Source organism: Neopsephotus bourkii, unplaced genomic scaffold (assembly GCF_033783945.1).
Source record: "Neopsephotus bourkii isolate Nb327-2 ecotype Australia unplaced genomic scaffold, CSIRO-AGI_Nbou_v1 NB_1572, whole genome shotgun sequence".
NCBI lineage: Eukaryota > Metazoa > Chordata > Aves > Psittaciformes > Psittacidae > Neopsephotus > Neopsephotus bourkii.
The window spans coordinates 6,279,768-6,303,747 of NW_026902048.1; the positions used below are offsets into that span (position 1 = coordinate 6,279,768).

The 23,980-nt window shown below is 40.5% G+C and overlaps 1 protein-coding gene across 2 annotated transcripts in view; it reads left to right on the forward strand.

Moving 5' to 3' along the window:
* The window catches only part of AGBL1 (AGBL carboxypeptidase 1), a 285,185-nt gene that overhangs the window by 59,244 nt on the left and 201,961 nt on the right, over positions 1 to 23,980 (forward strand). For both annotated transcript variants that reach the window (XM_061371321.1, XM_061371322.1), the window contains 9 exons: positions 749 to 929; positions 1,888 to 1,940; positions 4,651 to 4,767; positions 5,755 to 6,350; positions 8,119 to 8,202; positions 9,248 to 9,334; positions 9,685 to 9,833; positions 13,223 to 13,310; positions 20,938 to 21,082. In XM_061371321.1, the coding sequence (XP_061227305.1) occupies positions 749 to 929; positions 1,888 to 1,940; positions 4,651 to 4,767; positions 5,755 to 6,350; positions 8,119 to 8,202; positions 9,248 to 9,334; positions 9,685 to 9,833; positions 13,223 to 13,310; positions 20,938 to 21,082 (1,500 nt within the window). The remainder of the gene's footprint in view (positions 1 to 748; positions 930 to 1,887; positions 1,941 to 4,650; positions 4,768 to 5,754; positions 6,351 to 8,118; positions 8,203 to 9,247; positions 9,335 to 9,684; positions 9,834 to 13,222; positions 13,311 to 20,937; positions 21,083 to 23,980) is intronic.

The window sequence follows — 23,980 nt, forward strand, 5'->3', positions numbered from 1 at the left end:
TAATGACTCTAGTAAGCATGTTGGCTTTAGCTGATTTTTTCTAACCTCCCTCCAGGAATCCTGGTTAATTCCACTGAATCTTCTAATGCCGTTCAATCATACATGAGAAAACAGAATGAAGTCCTGTATGACTAAAAAAACCAAAATCTTAATACAGACATTTTCCTATAATAAAGTACTTTAGGCTCATAGAAATGTTTAGGTTGGGAAAGAGCTGTTAAGATCATCAAGTCCAACTGTTTACCTAGCACTGCCCAGTCCACCACTAAAACCATGACGGACAGGCTGCTAACTGGATGTAACTCCTTTCACTACTACTCTTTAGGTTCAGCCATCCAGACTGTTTTTCAGCCATCAAACAGTACATCCAGGCCATGACCAGATAGTTTCTTTGGGAGAATGCTGTGGGAAATGGTGTCAAATGTTTTACTAAATTCTAGGTAGTCACCATCCACTGCCTTTCCCTCATCTACTGAGCAGGTCACCTTGTCATAGTAAGAGATCACATCAGTCACGCAGGACCTGCCTTTCAATAAACCCATGCTGACTGAGCCTGGTCATCTTCTTGCCCTCTACATGCCATGTGATGGCACTCAAGGTGATCTGATGCATAACCTTCCCTGACACTGAGGAAGTTATTGACAGGCCTGTAGTTCCCTGGATCCTCCTTCTGTCTCTTCTGGGGGATTATGTGTAATAGGACAATTGCAAGGGACAACTCTCAATGTTGTTCTCCTTTGATTCCTAGGACTGTTTATCTTGCAAAAACCTGGATCCTATCATAAACACCGTGACTCAGATTCTGAGGAAGTGCTACCCCAAAGAGCCTCTGCCTGTGGTGACAGTGAGAAGTTCCTATTCCTTCCCTCTTCCCGGGAATGCCAAGGTTGAACCCCCGTGTGAGGGATCTGAAGGTAAGTGGCTGAAGGGTGAGTTCAGTAAGAGCATAACATGAGAATTAAATGTGGCATCTGAGGAAGAGGAGTCTTGACAGCCTTGTCCTGAGTTGTACAGTTAAAATCTGATGGCTTAGAGTTTTATTCAGTAGAGATAAAACTACTCCCAGGTCTTCTCAGAGCTTGGAGAATGAGAGAAGAGTAAAAGGAGCAAGGTAAAGGGGAAAAAAAACCAAGTTCTTCTATTATCCAAAAAATAATGAAACAAAGTTGGCACGACAGAGGCTGGAGGTGCCATTGCTCTAACACCAGCACAGCGACAGAGGTACTGTGTTTGTGCATGGCTGTTTGGGGGGGAAACACTGCCCTGCTTCTTTTTCAGTAAAGAATTGCAGGAATTATCCTTTTTCCTTTCTGAAATTAAAGCAGATAGCAATAATGCTGCACGAGTGAAAGATGGGAGCGCTTGCTGAAAAGCAGAACTGAAGCGCAGGCATGACAGCCACACAACCCACGGAAGAGGAGAAACGGTAGACCCTGTGGTACACACAAGCAATTTCTCTGTTGCTTTCAGTTTCATATGGAAGATGCTCAAATAATATAACAATGATGGCAGTAAAACATCCTAGTCTAGATAATATAGATTAAGAGCATCCTGTAATATTATTGCAGCCAAGCAGAAAATCTCTGTATTGCTTTGTAATAGGAGTTGGATCCATATCATGGTGACATTTGTCATGGTTTTGAAAGGCAGTGCTTGAGTCCAAGAGAGCAGAGCTTTAAAAAGTGGGAGATTTAGTGCCAAATTCATTTATATTAAATTAACAAATGGGATCTTTTCTAATCAGGGTTGTGGTGAGTTGTAGCTTGAAGGCATGTGGCACACTAGAAGAGGTTGTACCTACTTCTGTAGAGGGCCTGAGGGGGGGGTATTAGATTGAACACCTTTGCCTGTTTTCTACTTCTGCAGGTGACTATGAGAGTGATGGAGAGGAAGAGGCTGAAAAAGACCTGGATAGTGAGGAAGAGGAGAGTAAGGAGGAAGTAGGTATATGAGCCATTTCATTAATCATCCACATACTGGAAAGTAAACTTTTCATTGTCTGTTTTGACATCCTGATAAGCTGTCAAAACACAGAGTGTAGATATGCATGTGGTCCCACATAAATACACTACACAAATAATAGAGGATACTTGAAAGAAGGAAAAGAGAAAGCATTAACTTTCATTGAAGAGAGTCTCCTGTATTTGTCTTATTAATTGCCATGCTTGTCACCCGGGATGGTGTGGGTTTGGTGGCTTCTGTGTTCCTGTAGGGAGACTGATCAGTGACTATTATAATCATGTGCACTGTCAGGGATAAACGATGGATCCTTGATTCCTCCAGGTATAGAGCAGAAAAGGCACTTAGTGGAGAAAACAGAATTATCATCTAGAAACCCTTTTTTTCTTCCCATATCAGAGCATATTTGGCTGTGCATCAATCCTAAGCAAAAGGTCAGTACTTTTAAGCCACAGCTGAGGCATTTGAACCTATATTTCTTCTTCATTTGCTGCTGCACATAGACAAATAATACAATGAATTATTCAATACTTTTCTGACTTCTCCCTTTGCACTCTTCCTACCGTGATGTAACTTGCAAAAAAGCCCTCTATCAGCTGAGGATGAGTGTGCAAACGTTTCTGTTGTGAAAATACACAAAAGCACATATGCACATGTGAAGTGGTGAATGCTGCTAATAGGTCTTTGCCACATAAAGTGGTTTGGGAAAGCATATTAAAGAAATGGAGTTGCAAACACAGTCTAATTAGATATGATTGAGACTTTGTGGAAGGGCATTTTCTTTACTTGTCTTGTCTTTTTCTCCTCAAGTATTAAACTGATGTCAGTCAATGAAGAAAATGAAGCTAAGAGAAAAAATACCACATTAGCTCAGTGTCCTAACTTGGCCCTGTCTGTCTGGTTTTAGCTGAATGTTACAGCTCGTTAAGACACTCATTAAGGATAAGGTTCATAGTGAATTTATCTCCTTCTTTAATTAGTTATTCATTCAGAAAGAGATCCTATAGTCCTATATGTCTCTGAACTATTTCATTATTCATAATATTTTACCAAGTAGATGTGATCATCAGGTTTGTTTTTATTTTTGCCTGAGAGCTTGCTCTGAGTATGAGTTTTAAGTACTGTTTGTCTGGCATACTGGTCATACATCTCTTGTGACAAATCTTTCTAAAGGCAAAGCAATCAGGGAATGGATAATGAACTTTCAGTTTACATTTTTTGTGTGTCTGTGTGTGAGCTATCATTTGCACAATATTTCCTGGCATTGATGTGATGTACAAACATTTTCAAGGCTACTTAACACATATCTATGTATCCTATAATAGCAATCAAACTTAAACTTGGCTCAACACTTCCATCAGTAACTGTTCAGACAGTTCCATGAAAATCAAAATCATTACATCAACCATTTAGCCTTCCCAACCCAAATCTTCATCAAGCTTGAAGCTGCCTATCATCATTATGCTGTCAGTGGCAAATCCTTTAAACTGACCTCGTACTCCGTGCAGCTCTTCACTGCATTTTCACCTAGGCCTTAAGCGCATTTCAAACTCTGCTTTGCAATACAGGTGTGGCTCAGGATTTGAGATCTCATGGACTCTTTTGCATTCGGGCAATTTTATCATTTTTTCTTTTGATAATAGCTTCAGAAATGAGCAAGTCAGTTCTTTGCTGGCATTTGGTGGGGCACACTTACTACTGACATGTTAAATTATTTGAATAATGATGTGGAGTAATGCCCACTCATCAATACTATGTTTCTGTTCTTCTCTCTTGCCCCATCTTTTCCTCATTTCATCTGTGAAGCCATCTTTTCCTCATTTCATATGCAATGGCTGAATGCTGACACAGTTCAGTTTCGGTTCTTTTATTGGATATGGAGGAGTTTGCACAGTTGCCTTTAACTGTGAAAGTTTCAGATGAGGTTCTTTTTCCTGATTCACTGATGGTTGAGATCTAAAAAGCTTTTTTTTCATATAAAAATATCAAGGAGTTGGAGAGTAAAGAAGATGAATTGGGTAACAGTTTCACAGATTTTCATAAGCAGCGTTGAGATATAAAAATAAAATATAAGGAATTGGTGCCTATAAGTTCAATTATACGGATCTGGGCCTTTCAGTTTGATTGACAGGTACTCAGAGAAACCATGTGGTTGTCTAAATGGAAAGTAGAAGTGTCAAGCTTTCTAATTTGGCTGGTGGTTTGTGAAGACAATTTTGGCATTAATATACTTGGAATATATTTTTGCTATATACATATTTGATTATCTTTTTCTTTGAATAAGAATATTACTAATTACATTGAAGACCTGTGCCTACTGTTTTACACAACATAAGCAAGGGAATGGGTGATATGCTTAGAAATAACTAGCAATTGTTGGTTATTTTGAAGTCTCCCAAGCTGAGCTGCTTATGACAAGGTTCAACTTTCAGATGCTGTTAGAAACCATCTTTTCATGGTATGTCTACTTAGGTACTCAAATACCAAAACATCAAATTCCTCTTTTTCATGAGGTAATCTTTCCTCTTGTGCCTCTATTTTTCCTTTCCATAAAATGACTTTAACACTTATATGACTCGTTAAATGAGTATGATGTTATTAGAAAGCAATGGTATTATGCAGAATATCACTTCAACAGTTATCTTGTGGGGCTGGTTTCATATACATGCTTTCCTAATTCTGCTTTTGTAGGATTATGACTTGGAGACAGATGTGAACAAACTGAGGTCAAAGGCAGTTCTTGACCGACCAGAGGAAGAGCTTGGACAATATGAAGCAATGTGTCCAGAACTTTCCCATAATTTTCAGGTACTGTCATAATGTGGATTCCTTTATTTGTGAATATTCAAGAGTTTAAGAAATACTTGAAAGGGAGTACTGACAAGAGGTAACTAGATGAGGCTATTGCAAAGGGAAAACTAGATGTCTTACAGGCCTAGAAAACCAAAGATTAAGACTTTTTGTTATAGTTTACTGATGAGAATCAAGAGTGATAGAAAGTGAATGATGCTGTTTGGTGCACGTTTGGCTGGGTATGGATTAACAAAGCACTATTGAATCAATAGCCACATAAGATATCTGTCAGGTAATAATTTGTACCCTTGCTGGCAATTTCAACAGCAATATCAAAATCAGAATGAGATGTAGAAAGTAAATACTGTCAACTAGTGTTTTTAAGGAAGTGATGGAGAAGACTGCACTGCCACTGAGTGAAACGCACAGTTCTAACCATTGTTACATTGCAGTCTGGGACAACAAATGCACTCTTTACAGGTCTTGGAATTTAGGAAACCTGAAAACCATGATTCAAATACAAATCTGTAAAGGATCACTGGCTTAATATATCTCCCGTACACACAATTCTATGACACTTATTATGACCATAAGTAGCCAAATGTGATCAAATTATACTGTTGCATGAAGGTGGGACGGAGTTTTGCATGACAGATTTGCCTCCTTTGCCCTGCTATAACATTTTATATTTAAAGAAAAAAATGCCTTGCAAGTTATCTTCCCTAATTTGTTAGAACTGTTGGTTTTGGTTGGAGCTGACTCACTCCAATGACTCAATCTGATCCTTTTAGTTTCTGAGGACTACTGTTGAAACAGCTTTGTGGATAGAGAAATTCTGGCAGGTGGTCCATGGGCTGATTTTACTCTGTCTGTCTTACTGGATGAGTACAATTTTGGGAGGCTTGTAAATATTTGCTCTTTCTTCCTTGAAAGGTTTCCTCTAGAAGGAAGCACAATCTGTCTTCAGTTTCTTTTAATTTCTTCTGCTTTTTAAATTTAAAGGAGCTTGAAACAGAATCTGAGGAAAAGAAGAGCTTGGAGGACAGAACTGAGAGCCTTCTCTCTGCTCCCTCTCATTCCATTCCAAATGCTACTTCTGTGAAACATCCAAACTACAGATTGAGAAACCAAAGTGTCACAGAGATGGGACCAGATCCAGGGGAAAAGGATTTCAAAGTCCCACTGCAGAGCTGGACAAAGAAGGAGATACGCAGATGGGATCAGACTGATGAAAAGAGAGACATTGCAGAAACAGCTCAAGATGCAGACTCTTGTGAAGATCCAGACAGGAATCATGTGCTTATTTTACGCCCCCTCCCAAAAGATCCTGCTTGGTACAAAAAAACATTTTACCCTGAATGTGAGGCCTTGATCAGTTCTATTGCTGGAGGGAGCCTGGATTGCTCAGACATAGTGACAAACCTGCTGGAGAAACACCAAGGAGATATCCCATTCCACAGCCCTCACTTTTACATAGCAAGGGCCAAATGTGTTAAGTCCATACCAGGCTACAAAGACTTGGCATTCCCTGATTTCTGGGGTCACCAGCCACCTCCTTACAGCAAGCCCATGTTGGAGCGCAAGTATGGGGTTCAAAGGTGATTGTGTTTTGATATAATTACCATACAGGTTAGGAATTGGCGAACCTATTTCCTATCTCTGACATGGACTTTCCATGTGTCAGTGGATGAGTTGTGATGTCTGTGAGTTGCTTTCTATGTCTCATAGGTCAAAGTGGTAGTAGCAATCCTGGAGTGAGATTCTTATGGTTTCTGTGAATCCATGTTCCAAACTGTTACTGATTAAACTAGTTATTGATAAATCTATCAATGTATATGATGGAAATCTGAGCTGGTCAAAGCTCTAACACAGATTTACTAGCAGCTTTTCCTTAACATAAGCGGCCCAAGAGCCAGAATATACTATGAATCTGTGTCCTTGATAGAACACAAATGAGAACAAGTTCGTATTAGAGATGGAGAAGATTCTGTCCTTTTAGGATATGTTTTTGCCTTTAGTCTTGCTCTTAATCCAGTCACCTTTAGCAACACTGGGTCCCATCTGGCTCTTGGAGGACAAATCCTTCCTATCCTCTTGGAGCTGTGTGTCTGTCAGGTTGCTTTCTGGAATCTCCCTGGTCTACCCTTCTGCTGCTGTGTCCCTTCTTGCTGTGTCTCTCACTCTCTGCTCACTCATGGGGTCCTCCAGAATCTTCTCCTCCTTCCCTAGCATGTGCTTCAGCTTCTGGGAAGTCTGTCATGAGCCAGAGAGCTGCAGTGGGGCAAGGTAAGTGAGCTGCTCTCCCTCCCTGCTGCCCAGCTTACTAGGAGAAGACAACATATACAGCATGCAACATGCAGAGAGAAATCAAACCAGATCTCCCCTCTGCCATGTTTTGCTAGAGGCTACTGTTTTTTCCATGTTGTTTCAGACTTTCAGGTGAGGGGAAAGCTGTGTTTTGAAGCTGTACTGGCAAAAAAAGCTCCACTTATAATAGCTTTGTCTGCTCCATGCGTGGCTGTGTACAATGACTTTACATTTCTTTTCAGTGGTATAAGGAATTACTAACAGATACGACAGAGACTGGATTCTGTATTAAACTTTAAATTTGATCAATGCTAATCAAATGGCATTTGTGAAGACCACTAATTCCTGACCTCTAGAGAGATAATGATTCTTTCTACAGCAAATACAAAAGCTGAAAATCTTATTTTAGAGGCAAAATCACTCTACCATCTTCTCCTTGCACTGTTGCTCTAAAAGCATTTATTTTATGACTATAATAACATGTGTAACCATACAGCTGAAATGGGAATAATCATACCATGCTTCAGGGCATAACATGATTGTTGAAAAGGTCAGGAAGAAAATCTGGTATTCCACATTTGGTCATCTTTAGGGATCAGAGAGCTTCCGTTTAATAATGAGTAGAAATTAGCTTGATTTAGAATCAAAATTCACTGTAAAACAGACTAGTAAGTTTATAAGTTATGGCAGATATTTTCTCACAGGGCAAGGCTGGCCATTTGGGAGATTGGCACTGACTGAGAAGAACTGGGGATAAGTCAAACTTGACAGAATACTCTAAAGAATAGGAAATGTACAGAATCAGTCGTTTAGTCTAAAAGGCAACTTGTAATGAGAACAGAGCAGGAGTTTTCTCATGGTAAAAGAACAGCCAACCAAAACCAACAACAACAAAAAACCAACAAATGAAGCTCACCTGGAATTAGCACATGGAAGTCTTCTTTTTTTACCAGTCCTTCAAAAGAATTGCCTAAACCTCTTCATATTTCTTTTACAAGATTATCCTGTACTGAGATTTCTCACAGTATCATTACAATCTACCCTTCTGTTTTTTCCTAGGGACAAAGTACTAGATGATGTTCGCCGCTTAATCCAGCCAGGTGATGTGATAGGCAGAACTGTTTTTGACTTAGATGAGCCCAGGTGAGTAACTCAGATTGAGTACTGTAGCCAGGGGCACTGTCAGTACTGGGTTAGGTAGTGAGCTCAGTTCATCTGTTCAGCCCTGATAAAAGTACAGAAGAAATAACCTAGGAGATAAAGGCCCAACAGGAAAAATATACAGGATGAGTAGATTCCCTGTGTGTGGCTCTGGGAAAAGGATTTGTTGTAGAAGTCACTGGAGCAAAATAACCTTGAAACCTTTTAGACAGAACACGAAAATCTATACCTCAAAGGGACTGTATGGTGTCCCTGGATATGTAGGGATCTGGAACAGAAGCATGCAGGCAGATGCTGGGAACCATACCTATGCATCCAGTTGCAGCCTCCCTGCACCCTGAAACAGCATTTCCTACTGCAACTGCACTTCATTGTCTGTACAGCCAGTGTCATGGTCTATAGAAGTACCCTAAGCACCTACAAAAGGCTTCTGAACACCATGCATCCAGCCTTGTGAATAGTTTCAAGTACTCAACTGTGGCCGGAAATTGTGGTCCTTGAGAAGTTGCAGTAAAGGGCAGCTGAGAGGGTCCCAAATAGGAAGAAATTGCATTCAGAGGAAGGATGAATGACTTGGAGAACATTTTTTCAGAGGAAAAAGAAAAAAGGTAAAGGACAGTTTGAGGTGGGAGAAAGTTGTGAAGTTGTTCAAGATGAATTTAATGGTTTCTAAGCTTTAGAAGGAAAATATATAGATGAGTAAATATATAGATGAGTTAATGTCTAATAATTGCATAAAAATGCCTTGTGCAATTAATAAGCTAATGGAAATAATTCAGTAAGATAGGTAACTGGAATAAAGAAATTAAAAATGAACTGGGGCAAAAGGTGGTACTGGGAAATGAAAAGAAGATGCTATTCAAAATCACTAAGCAAGAAGAGAGAACGCTGCATTGGATAGGAAGATTATGGATTTGCTTACCTATTGCTATTCTGAGAGTCTTGCTTATTAAAAATATTACATATATTTAAAAGCCTGTCAATTGAAGCAACCTGCTATAGTTATCTTTGCTTTGATTTACTGCAGTCACTCAAGCCCAGGTGCTCCAGACTGCCTGACATTCTTCTCCAAGTTTGAATCGGGAAACCTTCGCAAAGCCATTCAAGTGCGTGAGTAAGTACGCCTGTAGCGGCCACATCCCATCCTGCCTTCCCCCTGTGACCACAGCACAAAGCAGTGGAGTTTTCCTGGGTTTAGAAAGGTCTGGCCAGGGAAGCAGGTTATACGATACAATGCCTTCCAACACCTAGAAGTCACGAAGGTACCAGGAGTAAGAAAACAGCTCAAAATGCTTTGATATGACTAACATAGTGAGAGTATTCAATGATGCATCTGGTTACTGCTAGTTTGGTGATGTTGTTTGGCTCTCATGGGATATTAGAGAATGTGATTGTCTAGCCTGCTGTTCTCAGACTGGGGGGGGTGTATTCATGGCCACCGTCTTTTCTGGTCTTCCTTTACAGATTTGAATATGACTTAATTATGAACGCGGATGTGAACAGCAACCAGCAGCATCAGTGGTTCTACTTTGAAGTCCGTGGCATGAAATTAGCAGTTCCCTATCGCTTCAACATTATCAACTGTGAGAAGTTCAACAGCCAGTTTAATTATGGTATGAGTCTTTGGGGAATTGCAGTGGTCTTCTCTTCACATGGATATCTTTTTAATGCTTCAAAGGTTTGGAACTTTCCATGTCTCTAAGTATAAGGGAGGCTGTACATTTAATCTTATCTGCCCTGAAATCCAGTGAAAGAGTTGCTTTAAGTTTGTCAAAGGACCTTTCTTTATCCTTATGAGGACTGAGGTGTAAACTGAACATTGAGATCTGGGAGAGGATTTGTAGGAAAAAAAATATAATTTTTCTGTGTTTAAGGACTGCAATGGGGGAAGAATGCCATTGGGGTTGGGAGAGGGAAGGTAAGACAATCTGTTGGACCTGAATGAGCAGCATAGGATTGGAAAATGCTTCTAAGATTTAAATAAATGTAGATAATCCTCAAACAAATTTTCCTGATCCTTTGGGCTTATCCAGAAAGACATCTCTGCCTTCAGACCTGCTGAGACTTCTGCTGATATTAATGATTAAAAGAAAGATTCTGTTCCTTGCTGTCGTTGAGCTCCTGTTGTACTCTGTGGGTCAGGAGGAAGGCAGCATTGCCCAGAAACAGGCAGGGCAAGTCTGAGCTTTCAATGTCCATTTTAGAAGAGAAATTATTTCTTCTGCATAGGTTGAATTCTTAGCTGGTATAAGCTGCTTTTTCATTTGTTTCCATGGAGCTGAGTTAATTTACACTAGCTTTAGACCCAACTCAGAATGTTTAATAAACCCCTAATATCAGACTTTGCATTCCTCCAGAGCCCTCTGGGTACCGGCTTTGCCATCACCAGGAGAAGTCTCTCAGGATCAGTGTACCTAAAACAAATAGCTCTAGGAGCTGGAATGATTTGTCACTCGTGTTAGTGAAAGTGGCTGGATGAGTGGCATAATGAATTATAAATCATTTGCTCTTTAACCCTAAGGACTGGAGTTCAAGTACTCATGTGGATCCCAAATAAAAATCATTTCTCCCCTTCCCCCTCTAATATTATTCTACTTCCCTGAATTACAAACCAATTCAGTGTGGTGTGTCTGGAATTTTGACATCCTGCTGTAAAACCTAATGCAACTTCTGGTACAGCCACCAGCAGCTTCATAGCTAGAGATTCTGGCTATTATTGTAGCAGCATAGAATGGTTTGGGTTAGAATGGACCTTAAGCTCATCCAGTTCCGACACCCCTGCCATGGGCAGGGACACTTGCACTAGACAAATTCAAAAGAATGTCTTCCCTATATCTAACCTATTGCTGGAAGGCTGCCTGTTATCCCCTAGTTTGGCTGTTGTCAGCATTAATAATCTCATTTTGTGCTCCCAAAACTGTACATGACTCAGATGTTCAAGCGTGCAATGAAAAGTATATTTGGAAGAAAAATGTGCAAATACTATCCAGTGTAATGAGGGAGGCTAAGCCATGGCTTGCTTTTGTATGGCTTGTATGTGCAGTTCTTCTGTGGGTTACTTCTGCTGCTCTGAGAGGGCAGGGAAGCTCTAGCTTATCTGGCTTGGCTGAGCACAACTCACTAGCCCTTCCAGCACATGCATATTTACACACACTGTTGGTAAGAGATGCTGTTTATTTGCTACATTCCCTCTTCACTTTCCTGGGCTAATGCCCATGCTATAATACCAACATCCTCCATTTATGATGTAGTGTCAAAGTGCCATGGGTGGCAGTATTTTACAGCTCCTGGTTACTGATGTGTTTTGATTTCTCCCTTCCTTTTTGCTTTGGTCAGATGGCACCGTCTAACTTCCAAATTGGGAAAAAAGGATATTTAATGAAACAGATGTGAACAGGAGCAGAGCAAGTCAGGAGGTGCAGCCCCTACCTCTCTCTTTCCCCCTTTCCACTAACTTATGCTACCGTGGGAAACAATGGGATTTTTATGATTCTATGATTCATCAGATGTCCAATTTGTGTTTGTTTTCTAAACCTGGATGTTTCCATAGGGAAAGTGAAAGGAAAAAATGTGGTTATTTGGTGGGGTGGGTTTTTTTTGTTTGTTTTGTTGTATATTTGTTGGGGTTTTTTAATTAAAATGAGATGGCAGACCAGTATCAACCATCATTCTGAGGCAGTTTGGGGGCTGTGTCCTTAGGATTCATAGAGAAGAGTAGGAGCTGGCATCTGGGATGTTGAGAGCACTGCACACTTTGAGCCTTAGATCTCTTGTCTGATGAACTGGGCTTCTGGGCAGGCCTGTATTTCTTGAATCTCCCTGTGGCCTCTGTTCTGGAACCAAACACAGAATTGCTTCTTGTATGTGGCTAATGGTGTTGGTTCAGGAAACAGCAAGAAGTCATTCCTAGCTGTAGGCCACACAGCCAAAAGTGAGCTGGAAAGGCATTTCTGCCAGTAGCCTTGCTGGCTCTTAAAGCATTGGGGTGGTTAACAGAGAAACCCAAAGGAAGAAGGGAAGCTGAAAAGCTACTTACAGAAATATGTCATCAGTATTAATGATTTTCAAGCATCACTTGCTCCCAGCACAAGAAGAGTCAAGTGAAAGCTCGGGGGGGGGGCAACTTATCAACATGTATAAGTACTTGAAATGGATTCTTTCCCTTTTGTAAACATGTTTCCATAGAAGTGCCACCAGCATCATTGCTGGTCTCAGCCATGGCTATATGGGGTCTGTTGGATTTGGCTGAGAGCTTCCCAGGCAAGGGCAAGAGCATTATTGTACCTATAGAAGAGCAGGCACGTGTGGAAAGAAAAGGAATAGGAATTTGATGGAAAAACTGCCTGCAGATGGGCTGGCTTCATGGAGCTGTGGGTAATGCATACTTGGGTCAGAGCATAAAAAGCCTTCTGTCTGCCTCAGGGCATGAAATGGCAATATTTTGCAGGTCATGAAGAAGTCATCTTCTGATACAACATAATGTAAAGAATAGATGTTATTGTAATCAACATTTATGGCACCTATGTACTATTTAGCTCTACTGTCAAGTTTAAAACCTTTCAGTTTTGCTTGCTACTTTCTGCAGGTATGGTATTGAATGCTTATCTAATGTTGTGGTAGGATTAAGGTTTCAGTAACGGTGCAGCCAAGCATAAAATATTGGACTAACCAAATAACTGATCTTGTTGATACCTTCATTTCTATTCTTTTCTTTCCCTTCCTCTGTTTGTAAACAGAGAAGCTTGAAGTCCTCCTTTGCAAAGGCATGTAAGATAATTTATTTTCTAATGAAGTCAATTCAGCCTATTTCTTCTGGGGATATTTTTTGTACAGATATGGCTGTATCAGAACAAAGCTTTGGGAATATATTTACTTTGCATAAACTATCTGCAGAGAGAGCAGAGGCAAAATAATGACGGTTCTTGTTTAGTCTCTTCCTCCCCACCCCTGTCTTCTCCAACCAGGGTAGTTGGTTCACTTGAAACTGTCTTGTTTTATGTAGGCATGCAGCTGGTCATGTATTCAGTGAAGGAAGCTCTCCAGGGCAGACCTCGCTGGCTTCGGGCAGGCCATGATATCTGCTACTACAAGTAAGCGCATCTTGGGTAAATGATTTGTGGCTTCCTTCCCCCTCTCCTCCCCTCCTGTTAACTGTATTGATGTTGTTAACCTCTGACCACCAGTGCCACCTGTTTCAAATGTCTCTAAACTGGTGCTAGTTCAATGTGTTATATGCTTCCACCTTCAGAGAACAACTGTAAGTGAGATCTCTATATTAGATGCCTGGGGAGAAACAAGGCATGTGCAGAATTAACTTCCCTATGAACAAGGAGGAGGAAAGGGAATAGGGAGTGCTTGAGCCATGCTGATGTAGCCAGGAATACAAGGAAGCTTAACCTACAGAGATTGGCTTCTCTGCCGATCCAGGAAGAAATAAGCTGGATGGGATCATTGTTTTTCCTTTGCATACACTGCTTTTTATAAGAGATGTAGGAGCTGAGGAGATACATAAAGGTTTAGCATATACACAGGGGTGTTTGGGGGTGTTTATGCATTTATGTACATACACATATATAAATATATATGTAGAAATAAACATAGACAAATACACAGTTTTTTCTTTGTGAATCTGTGTCTATAACTTAGTATCATCATGAGCTTCCCATCTCTGCAAAGCTGGAACTCCAGTCCTAGAAGGAAACTACTCTTTGGACCATGCTTATTGGCACCATGTAGACCTTGTCCTGGTAGCATAAACAGTAGGCATTAGCCTTACTTGCTGTCCCGTGAGAACTTTTGTCTTTCTACTGGAGCCAGGCAACAGGGGCATAAAGGAGTTCCAACAGGCTCAGTGCTGACATTTATGCAAGGTCTCTGCTTAACGCTCTTTCTGCAGAGTGTCAGATCCTCAGAAGAAAAACTCAAGATCAGTCTTATCTTTAACTTGTATCTGAGCTGGAGCTTGACTCACGTGAGAAACATTCCCACTCGGGTACCTCATTTCCATGCAGAAAACTGATCCCTGTTTAATTCTGGGTATTACAGTCAAGGGAGACGAGTGCAGAGCCTGGAGTTTCAGTAGGTTGAATGAGCGCTCTTTTACTTTCTCAAGGCTGCCAAAATGCTATCCACAACACTGATTAATTATTTTAAAGATGGCGATTGAAAGGGCTTTCAGGATTAAGATAATTGCTGTGTTGTGGATTAGAAAATCTGTGCAGAGCTGAAGGCTGGGGAACAGAATAATAGAACAAGAAAGAAGCTGGTGAAGTTCACATACTTCATAATCAAATGTTGCATCATTAACTAACTATTTTATCCTGGCCTTACCTATCATGACCTGAAACCTGGGGCTGAGAATGCCCAAGTGACAAGTTCTACCCCTCTTTTTTTGTTCTTCTCATTATTTTTTCTATCAAGATTCTTATTCACCAATTTGCATCACTTGGTGTCTCAAGACTCTGAGTATTGCCTTAGGCACTGCATAAACAAACCAATATTCTAGTCCTTGCCCTTAAGACCTTGTAGTTGAAGCTCAGGGTCTGGGCTACCCAACTGACTGCAAACAGGCAAGGAAATATCAGAAAAGAGAAAGGTGCTAACACAATTAACAACAAGGATAATTGTCTAGCACGTTAAGTAGTGTTTTCAGGACAAAGCTGAACTTTTCTGATGTTCTAAATGGAATTCCTTCCCTCATGAACTCATGTTTTGAGGCTGATTTTTTAAAACTGATGTGAAATAATGGGTTTTTGCTTTGTAAGACATTTTATTTGTCGTAGTTCACAATTTTGCTGTTTGGTTCAGAGGTGGCTGTGTTCACAAGTGGATGTGATGAGACAATAAACTCTAACAATGACAGTGGGGTGCCTTCCAGGAGCAGCAGAAACTCAAACTCTTGTTGCCACAGAAAAAAATCATCCAGAATCTCTGTTGTAATTTCTTTTTAGTATGTCCCTTTTTGTGTGTGTGGGGGGGATGTGTGGAAGGGTAGGAGATGAAGGTTCAGATCATCATCTCTCAAGCTGGCATCCTGCCTGTAGCAATCTGAGCCTTTGTTCTATTTTGCTCCAAGTACTCTCCACTAACCTTTATTCACCTAACCTTTTCAACCTTAAGAGCTAACGTACTGTGGTGCAGTGGCTTCCCTTTGCATGACTGTAACCTCTGGCTTCTGTGAGCATATGTTTCTGGTTGGGCAAGCTTTATGTGCTGATTACTATAGCAGTGGCTTCTCATGTCATTAACAAGGCAGTTACTGTGCAGTGATTCAATAGCAGCTGAGATTAAGCTGTGATTATACAATTAAGCTTATAATCAGATTCTTGTTCAGAATATGTGAGAGAATTGAGTTTTACTGATTTGGAATATTCTGTGTTTTCTAACTGTACACTGAATTATTTGTCAGCATATTCATCTAGGATAACTAATTGCCGTCTGTCTCATTTACTGCTTATTCCAGGCTTATATGTTTATTCCAGGTTTATATCCCAGTGCATATATGCACTTTCACTCCTACTGAAACTCTATAATGTTTTTATTTCAGTGATTCCCAGTCATGAGAAGTTATAGGTGATGGGGAACATGAAGTACATTTGGGGTTGCTCAGGCTTTGGCTCAGAATAGATCTGATTGTTATAGTGTTTATCATGCTCCATGTGTTTTGGGGAAAGACCTCTTTTCATGGTCATGGGTATCATGGGGTGGGACATTTTGAAGGGAACCTTATCTTATTACTTCTACTAAGAGTTATTCATAAATATGTGCAAAGAGTGATATACCTACAGAAATAAGGAGGAGCTCAAAGTTGTCCTTAATAGCTTTTGCAGGAGGGCTTTTATTGAAAGCAACCTCTGAGCTGAAGGACAGCGGGAGGATAGGCGCGATTGCAAGATGCCTGGGTGATGCACGTTGGCTGATCTTTGCTGACATTCATCTTCACTGAAGATAGGATAGTTCGCTCATAAAGATGAATGTTGTGGCACAGCTCCGTCATCGCGTACCTTTCCCATATGTCTCATGAGAGTTTTTATGTTACAGGGAATATTAGCAGTGCTCTTGTCAGAAGGAAGCAGTGACACTTCTGCTCTATTTTATTGCCTCTTCGTGAAGTGACAGGATACACCCATGATAAACAGAGTTGCAGTTACTATAAGATCATCTAATTCACTCACTGTCTTGGCAGCTTTTATGCACTGAATAATATTCCTTTCCTGCAAATTATTCAAGGAACTATGGCAGCATGCTGAATTGGTGACAGCATGCTTGTGCTTTTGGTTTCATGGCTCATTCTAAGCCTATTATCTAACCTCCAGGTTTTTCAGGCAATAGTCAGTTCACAGATAGTAGTGAGGTACATGAAGTGTTTTGTTCTCACATCACCATGACGGACTTCACTGTTTGGTGACCATAGATGTGTCAGAACTAAGTCTTCTCTTTTCAGCATCTTTATCATTATATTAGACAAAATCATCTAGCATTAGCAGGCCACACCTCAGTTCTAATGATATCTACAAGGGAGAGCTGAGATACCAGTCAGTCAGAGTTCCTGCCTGACCTTTACAATACAACTGAAAACCTTAAGAGCAAGATGGCTGGGGGAATATTCTGCCTGCAGTCTTGACAATAAAGATACCTTAACAAGGATTTGGCCCTCAAGAAGGAAGCTGTATTGTGTGTTTTCCAATTTCCTATGTGGCAGATCCCAAAATAACAGCCATGCCCTGTAAATTGTTAAATACTGGAGGTTTATGTGTTAGTAAAGCGTATTTCACTTGCAGCCACACTTAGAGAGGTAAGAAGGTCGGGGCATGTAAAATGAGGACACAACACTCCAAGTGGTAGAAGAATTCTGGACAAAGGGACCAGTGATAAATAGTTTACTTCCCACTTGGACTCTGTTTTGAAATGGCCTAGAAATCTAGGATATTGGTATTTTCTTTGGCCATTTTAGGCTAAGCTGATATAATGCCATATTCCATCACCCACCAGTGTTTTGCACTGCAGGCAGGAAGTCTAAAGACGAGATGACCAAGAGATGTTCTTGTATCGCTTGGTGCTCTTGAATTCCTGAGTCACAATCCAGCTCCTTTACTGACCTGTCTATATCTTTGGCCAAGTCGCCTAACCTGTCTGTGTCTCACTTTTACCCATCTATAAAGAACAGAAAATTAGAGCTACTTATCTGCCACCCAAAGAATGGGAATAGATAAATGGGAAGGAAGTTTTAATTAGATAATGTTTGCAAAGGTCTTTTAAGTGCAAGGAATTATTGTGCAGAGTAAGTGATAAGTAGTCTTATTATTAATTAACTCTCCATCACAGTGATGCTAGAAATATGCTACCTGTACAGGATTTCTGAAGGAGAACAGAAAACAAAATGATTTCACTATTACAAAGTGACTGAAAGGCACTGCAGATACAGCTTGCATGCTGATTTATAAAAGCACACTTTGGCCTCTTGTTTTCTTTCCAATAATCAGTGTATTAGTTTCTAGATGACATGTGAGGCTTTGAACACTCTGAAAGAGAACACAAATAAGGTGGTGAGGACTAGATGTTGTTAGGGTGTCTTTTTCCTCCCCTCTTCCTTGCTTGTTAATTTGGTCTTCAAGTTGATGTGGTAGAATTTAGTGATGGAAGACGGGTGAGGAAATAAAACAGCCTGGTGGAGGAACAGGGAGGCAATAGAGCCATCTTGGGGCGACAGCAGTAGAAGGAGGCAAACAGGAAAAACACTATTTTTTAGGTTTCTTTTGAAAAAGATTCAGAGCTACTGCATTGTTTGATGGATTGTGAGGAGACCAGATCATATGCAGCAAGAATACGTGATCGTTTACACTGTGTACACACAGGTGTTTTTTCTTAATGCATGAGTGAAGAATATTAAAGCCTCACAAAGCCACCTGCAAACTTCCTATTACTGCCAGATAGTTTGCTATAGATTGAAGGAGGTGTCAAGAAGTGATTCAGAAGTCTGGAAATATCTGTTCTGGGCGGGTAGTTTGCTGCAACAGCATCGGTTCTCAGAAGAAGAATGAAATGTGTTGCTAAGCAGTGTGGTGAGATCTCTGTGCATCAGTTCCCTCGGGATCATGCAGTCTGAGCACAGCCAGGAGTATGACCATTGATAACAGTGTAGCATCAAGGTCAGAGGTGTCTGGTACTGCAAAACCTCTGGATTAAGTGGCCATTTCAGGCAGGAGAGACATTTTTGGCTGCAGAATTGCAGAACTTAGAGAGAGAAGCCTTTAATGGAGCATTAGGGGCAGTTGAGAATAATGTGTTTGTAAGATATTCAGGCAGCATCTGCCTGCAAAAACTTGGTTTGTCCCTCACTTCTACCTGCAAATGTGAATTTGGAGGTGACAACTAAGAGGATCTCTGCACTTTGTGACAGTTCTTTGTGAATAAGGTCATCTAATCTTCCAAGTCACACTGAGTATAATAGAGGCCATGGAGATAACTACTTTCTTTAGGCGCTGTACAAGAAATGGTTCTCAATTATCCTTCACTGTCAAAATTAACAGGAACTTTATTAAATGTCATCATTCTGAATTAAAAAGAATATCAAATCCTAGATCCACCAAAGCATAATAAGTAGATGTTTCTATATGCAGGTTCATTGCTTTTTTTTTTCCTCTGAGTCTTTGTCCCATATGAAGGGTGGGTTATTTGCAAAAGAAATGTTGGGGTGAAAGGTTTAGCCGAGAATAAAATCATAGGGTTTTAGTCTGCCACTGTGACTTCATGTTCTTGTACTCTCTGTTGCTCCAGTCTGTATCGCTCACCCCGCATGATCCTAACTATTTAAATTCAGGTAAAAATCCAGCAGAATTGTATTGTTTTGGAGAATATGACAAGAATAATTACCTTTTCTCTCCACCCTTTTGAGTAAAAATGAACAGAGGCAGAATAAGCCAGTATTGTAAATTTCAGGAGCTGAAATTGCATCTTTTGGTTGCCTCTTCTGTTTTGCATTTTAATGCAACATTGATGATAACATTTGTCAAAGAAACCTCACAGTCCTTCAGAATCAGAAGCTTTGGCAACAGCATAATTGGTGCAATGTGGGGAAAAAATATTGTTTGAAATGTACTTACGCATGCGATTTTTGCTGTGAGGCTTCTCCCTAAAGTGCATGAATTGTCTCTTCATCTCTGCTGAAAGAAAACTTTCTTGCTCAGCCTAAAGTCATCTCTATATCAAAGTAAGTCTCCTGCAAGAGATCTGGTCCTGGAACTCGATTGAGAAGTTCACTTTAAGATCTCATAGATTTAATGAAAGGGAGTGTCAAGGGCCTGAATGCACTAGGAGACCTTGATGACCCTAACCAGCCTTGGCCAGGGTGACCCACACCCTCTGTCCATGGGCCCAGCAGCTCTAGTTGAACTACTTAGTCCCTGTCAGAGCTATGTTGTAGCGAGTCTCCAGCTCAGTCAGTGCTGTGTCTATGCTTTGCTATCAACACTGGTGACCTGGATCCTAACCCATCGACTGACCTCCTGTCTTGATCCATACCTGCCTCATCACCACAAGCAGTCTGATGATCTGGATGTGTGATTGAACCTGTCTGCCATCCCTAGCCATTCTCTGCTCAGGTACTGTGAGAGATGACCCTCAGTGGTGAGGCCCCTGCCCTAGTGGCTTCCACATCAAGGTCAGCTCCCATCTTTTAGGGAACAACTGCCCTTGCTCTACTCCTTGATGGGGAGATGCTCAAGTCTTTGAAAATGAGGATGCAAAAAATAAGAGTTTTTTGGGTAGCTCGCAACCTGCAAATTTGTATGAAGTCTTTTCTCCTCTGTATGCAGTCTCTACCAAATACACTCTCTTCCTACTCAGCAAAAGCCTTTGATTACATTTGAAATATGTTTATGTATGTCCTTTTTTATTATTATTTATTTAATTAATTCCTGGAATATACCTTTCTCCCTGTGGTGGAACAGAATGGTTGGTTTGGTAGTGTATTCATATTTTCTGTATCTCCAGGCTGTCACAGAATATATTCACATGGCATTGTTCAGGACTCTGAATAGGTACCTGCATCTCTGAGCAAGATAATTTGGATATCAGAAGCAATACAGCAGTGTTAGCTGAATGTACTAATCTAAATACATCTGGCTGTGTTATATGAGCTAGTATTAGCTGGCTTCCTCCTCTTATTTGCACCTTCAGAAATGAAACAAACTGTTATTTTGCTGTAAGAGTGCTGCCATCCATCAGCAGCATGCGACTGGCTGTGCCCAGTACTGCCACACATGGTTCTGCTTCTTAACTCCCTCTTAGTCTTTGTGCACTGTGTGAATCCCAAGACGTCCTTGAATCTTGGTATCAGGGTACTTACTATCATGATCCTATTTACGCCTCTGTGTAGTGGAACCATGGTTTCTCTAACCTCCTTGTTTCATATAGTCTGTAGGTTCACTGTTGTGTTACTGAATGCTCACAGTGAACTGGATGCTCACTGTTGTGTTACTGGATGTGCACAGTTTAGCGCTGTGTTATTGTTGTACCTAGGATTGGGTTGGTTGTACTTGCATGGGGCCCTCCCAGTCTTTGTACAATGACTGGTTGAGTTTGAAGCCCATCTATAGTGAGATGAAAGCTCCTTCAGGGAGAATGCTTCTCTGAATGCTTAATTCTCTCTCTTGGCTACTCCAAACGTGCATCCAGAATTGAAAATCATCTACTTCCTCCCTCTCTGTCTTCTTCCAGAAACCACTACCGCTGCAGTGCAGCTGCAAGACAAGGTGTGAAAGGGCATTTCTACTATACACTGGCCTTCAGCATCAAGTTCCCTCATAAAGATGATGTCTGCTACCTGGCCTACCATTACCCCTATACCTACTCCACAATGATGGTAATACTGATATCCATGTAGATAACAAGCTAACGGGCCTGATGGGTCAGCGCTGCTTGGGTCTGTGTAGATTCTGAGATAGTGTAGAGGACTGTTTTCCCAGGCAGGTAATGATCAGGATGCTGTTACTACCTTGTTTGCAACTGCAGCTTCTTTGAGCTCTGAAGCCCCTCTTTGCAGGAGAAAAGAATTCTTTGTATGGGGTAAGCTGGGGTACAAGCCATTAGTGCTTATAACAGTTATAATGCAAACCAAAGTTGTCTCCATTTGCATAGCTGTAAATTGTATTACTGAGTTGACAAAGTTTGCTTCCTGGGGAAGGATTTGTTTTCTGCAGCCCTTTCTGGCCAAGGGTGGATGGTAAAGAGTTTTCTGGGAAAATGCATCCAACATGTTTTCTCAGTGATTGAAGTAGGAGAGCCCATGGTCTGAATGGAAAGTAGGATAAAAGAAGGGAAATGAGTAGTTCTGGGAGTAGCTTTGCTTTGTGGTTGAAGATGAGGAAGATGTTACCAAAAATGAAGATGCACAGTCCCAGTGGATTAGCTCCCCTTCCTTCTCCCCTTAGTTTCCACTGTTAACCCTTTTTCTTCTGAGCAGCAAATGCTCGTGTGGGTTGGTAAAGTTGGGCTTACTCTATTTTTTATAATGGTGTTAGTTTGCCATTATCAGATGTGAAAGATTATGCTTTCAAGGAAGACAATGTCCTCTCTCACTTTTAGCCACGCTCCCTGGCATGCCAGCATAATTAGGCTTAGATTAATTCCCGCTCAAACAGCAGTCTCTTTTCAGCTGCTTTGCATCGCATTATAGATGTTCAAAGAAACTGCTTCCAATGTCTGGGAGAGGGCCAGTCAAGCCTTCACAGTCCAAAATATGCCTGCCAACTCAGTCATTAGGCTTATGGGTACCAGTTACTCCCCAAAATCAATGAGGAAGAGAGTATGCACCAGTAGTAGGGTTTGACCTATAGCTTTGAAGGAATGTATATCCTATGGTCTGCAGGGGAAAAGACAAATACAGTACTGAAGAATTGGATGGACTTATTCACCACCATACTTGATTACTGAAATGTAGTGCTTCATCATTATTTTACTGTTATTGATTTCTATCTTCTGCTGGCACAAAAGCAAGAGAGACTTGAGAAGTTTGTATGCTCTGGGAATCCCTGAATATCTCACCTGCTCCTGAATGAATAGAATAGAGATGAAAAAGGTGTTATTCCTAGACTTGCAGGGCCAAGTCTTGAAGTATTTCACTGCCTCTTCAAATCAAATGCTTATTGAAGTTAAAGGCAATTTTGCCTCAGGAAAAGTTTAAATGAACTCGGACTCAGTAAGGACCACAAAATTCAGTAAATGGGAATTATGGATGGGAGAGATTGATAGATTGTCATGCCCAGCTCTTTAGCCAAAGCAAAACTGTTGCCTCTAATAATTTTAAAAGGTTTCTTTGCTTGGACTAATTTAAAATGTTGAGTGATGCAATTTACACATTTCCATGTTACTTTAACTTCCACAGCAAGTAAACTAAATCAGGTTTGTCCACCACTAGATTTCATTAGAAAGCATTTGTCCACTGGTGAGGTAAGTTGGCTTTACATACCAGTAATAAATTAAAAGTTATTACAAACCCAAGGGCTCAAATATATAGTGCTTTGGGGAAGAAGATAAATTTGTCTATGGAGCTACTGATATGAAAATGTTTTTAAATAACCTATATATTTAATAGTTACAGGCATATTTAGAGTAAATACATATCACAGTATCCTATTTGAACTGGATGCACTCTGCAGTTCATTACTTTTTGCCCATTAGTAATTACATTTATTTTATGAACAGTAATTCATCTATTTTTACATCATAGTGTTTAATTGTTTGGATATCTAGCCGAAATCTCTGTGGCAGCTATACCCAATTAAGTTTCACTGGGTACCAGAACATAAGTAAATGATTATATTGAGTTCTCTGTATCTATGAGAGAGCTAATAATTGAATTTACTTTATAGAGCAGTATGTTAATTGTTTTATAGCATAGATGACTGTAAATTTCAGTCCTGTGTTTAATTTCAAATGGAAACTGGGAAAGCAGTCCGACAGACAGCAAGCTCCAAGCATTAAGCGACCTGGTCTATTGGAAGGTGTCCCTCCTTGCCCATGGCAGGGGGCAGGCAGTGGAACCAAATGATCTTTAAGGTCCTTTCCAGCCCAAACCATTCTATGATTCTATGAATATCTTGTCCTATAAACCTTGGTTAAAATTTAGCTCTGACTTGTTAAGACAAGGGTTGTTCAGTGAATTGGTGTGTTTTGGTTTCTGTTAGGACAAGTCTGCAAACTTCACTATATCCATTTCTAGCAACTAACAGACAACTTGTGTTTCACAACATTTAGCAACACCCTGTAATGGGACTACTTACATTAATCTTGCCATTTGCAGTGTAAACAGAGAGAGCTACACGTCATCTGGTGTGTGGGTGACAAGTGGCTATGTGTCTAATGAGGAGATCAGAATTTGTTCCAAAAATGTTTCTTTTTTTCTTTTCTTTTTTTCCTTCTTTTAAGCTTCCAATTATTTTTTCTCAAATTTCTCAAGGAGCTTTTGGACAAAAGTGTCTTTAAAATTTGGGGGGGGGGGGGGGGGGTGAGGAGAGGGAGGAGAAAATCTCCTTTTTAAATAACTTCTTGGAAAGACACTCTTCAAATTTCCCACTCCTGGTTGTACAAAATGTCCTTTTGATGTAAGCTTTTTGGCTGCCTCTGGTGCGGAGTTGTTCTGAGTTTCACTGGCACGTGCTTGACAGCTAACCAGTCAGTCCTATAAAGGCTCAAAGCTGGTTGAGTTCTCTCACATTTCTTATGAACATACAAGTCCCTATAAAAATATAAGGAGCAGAGA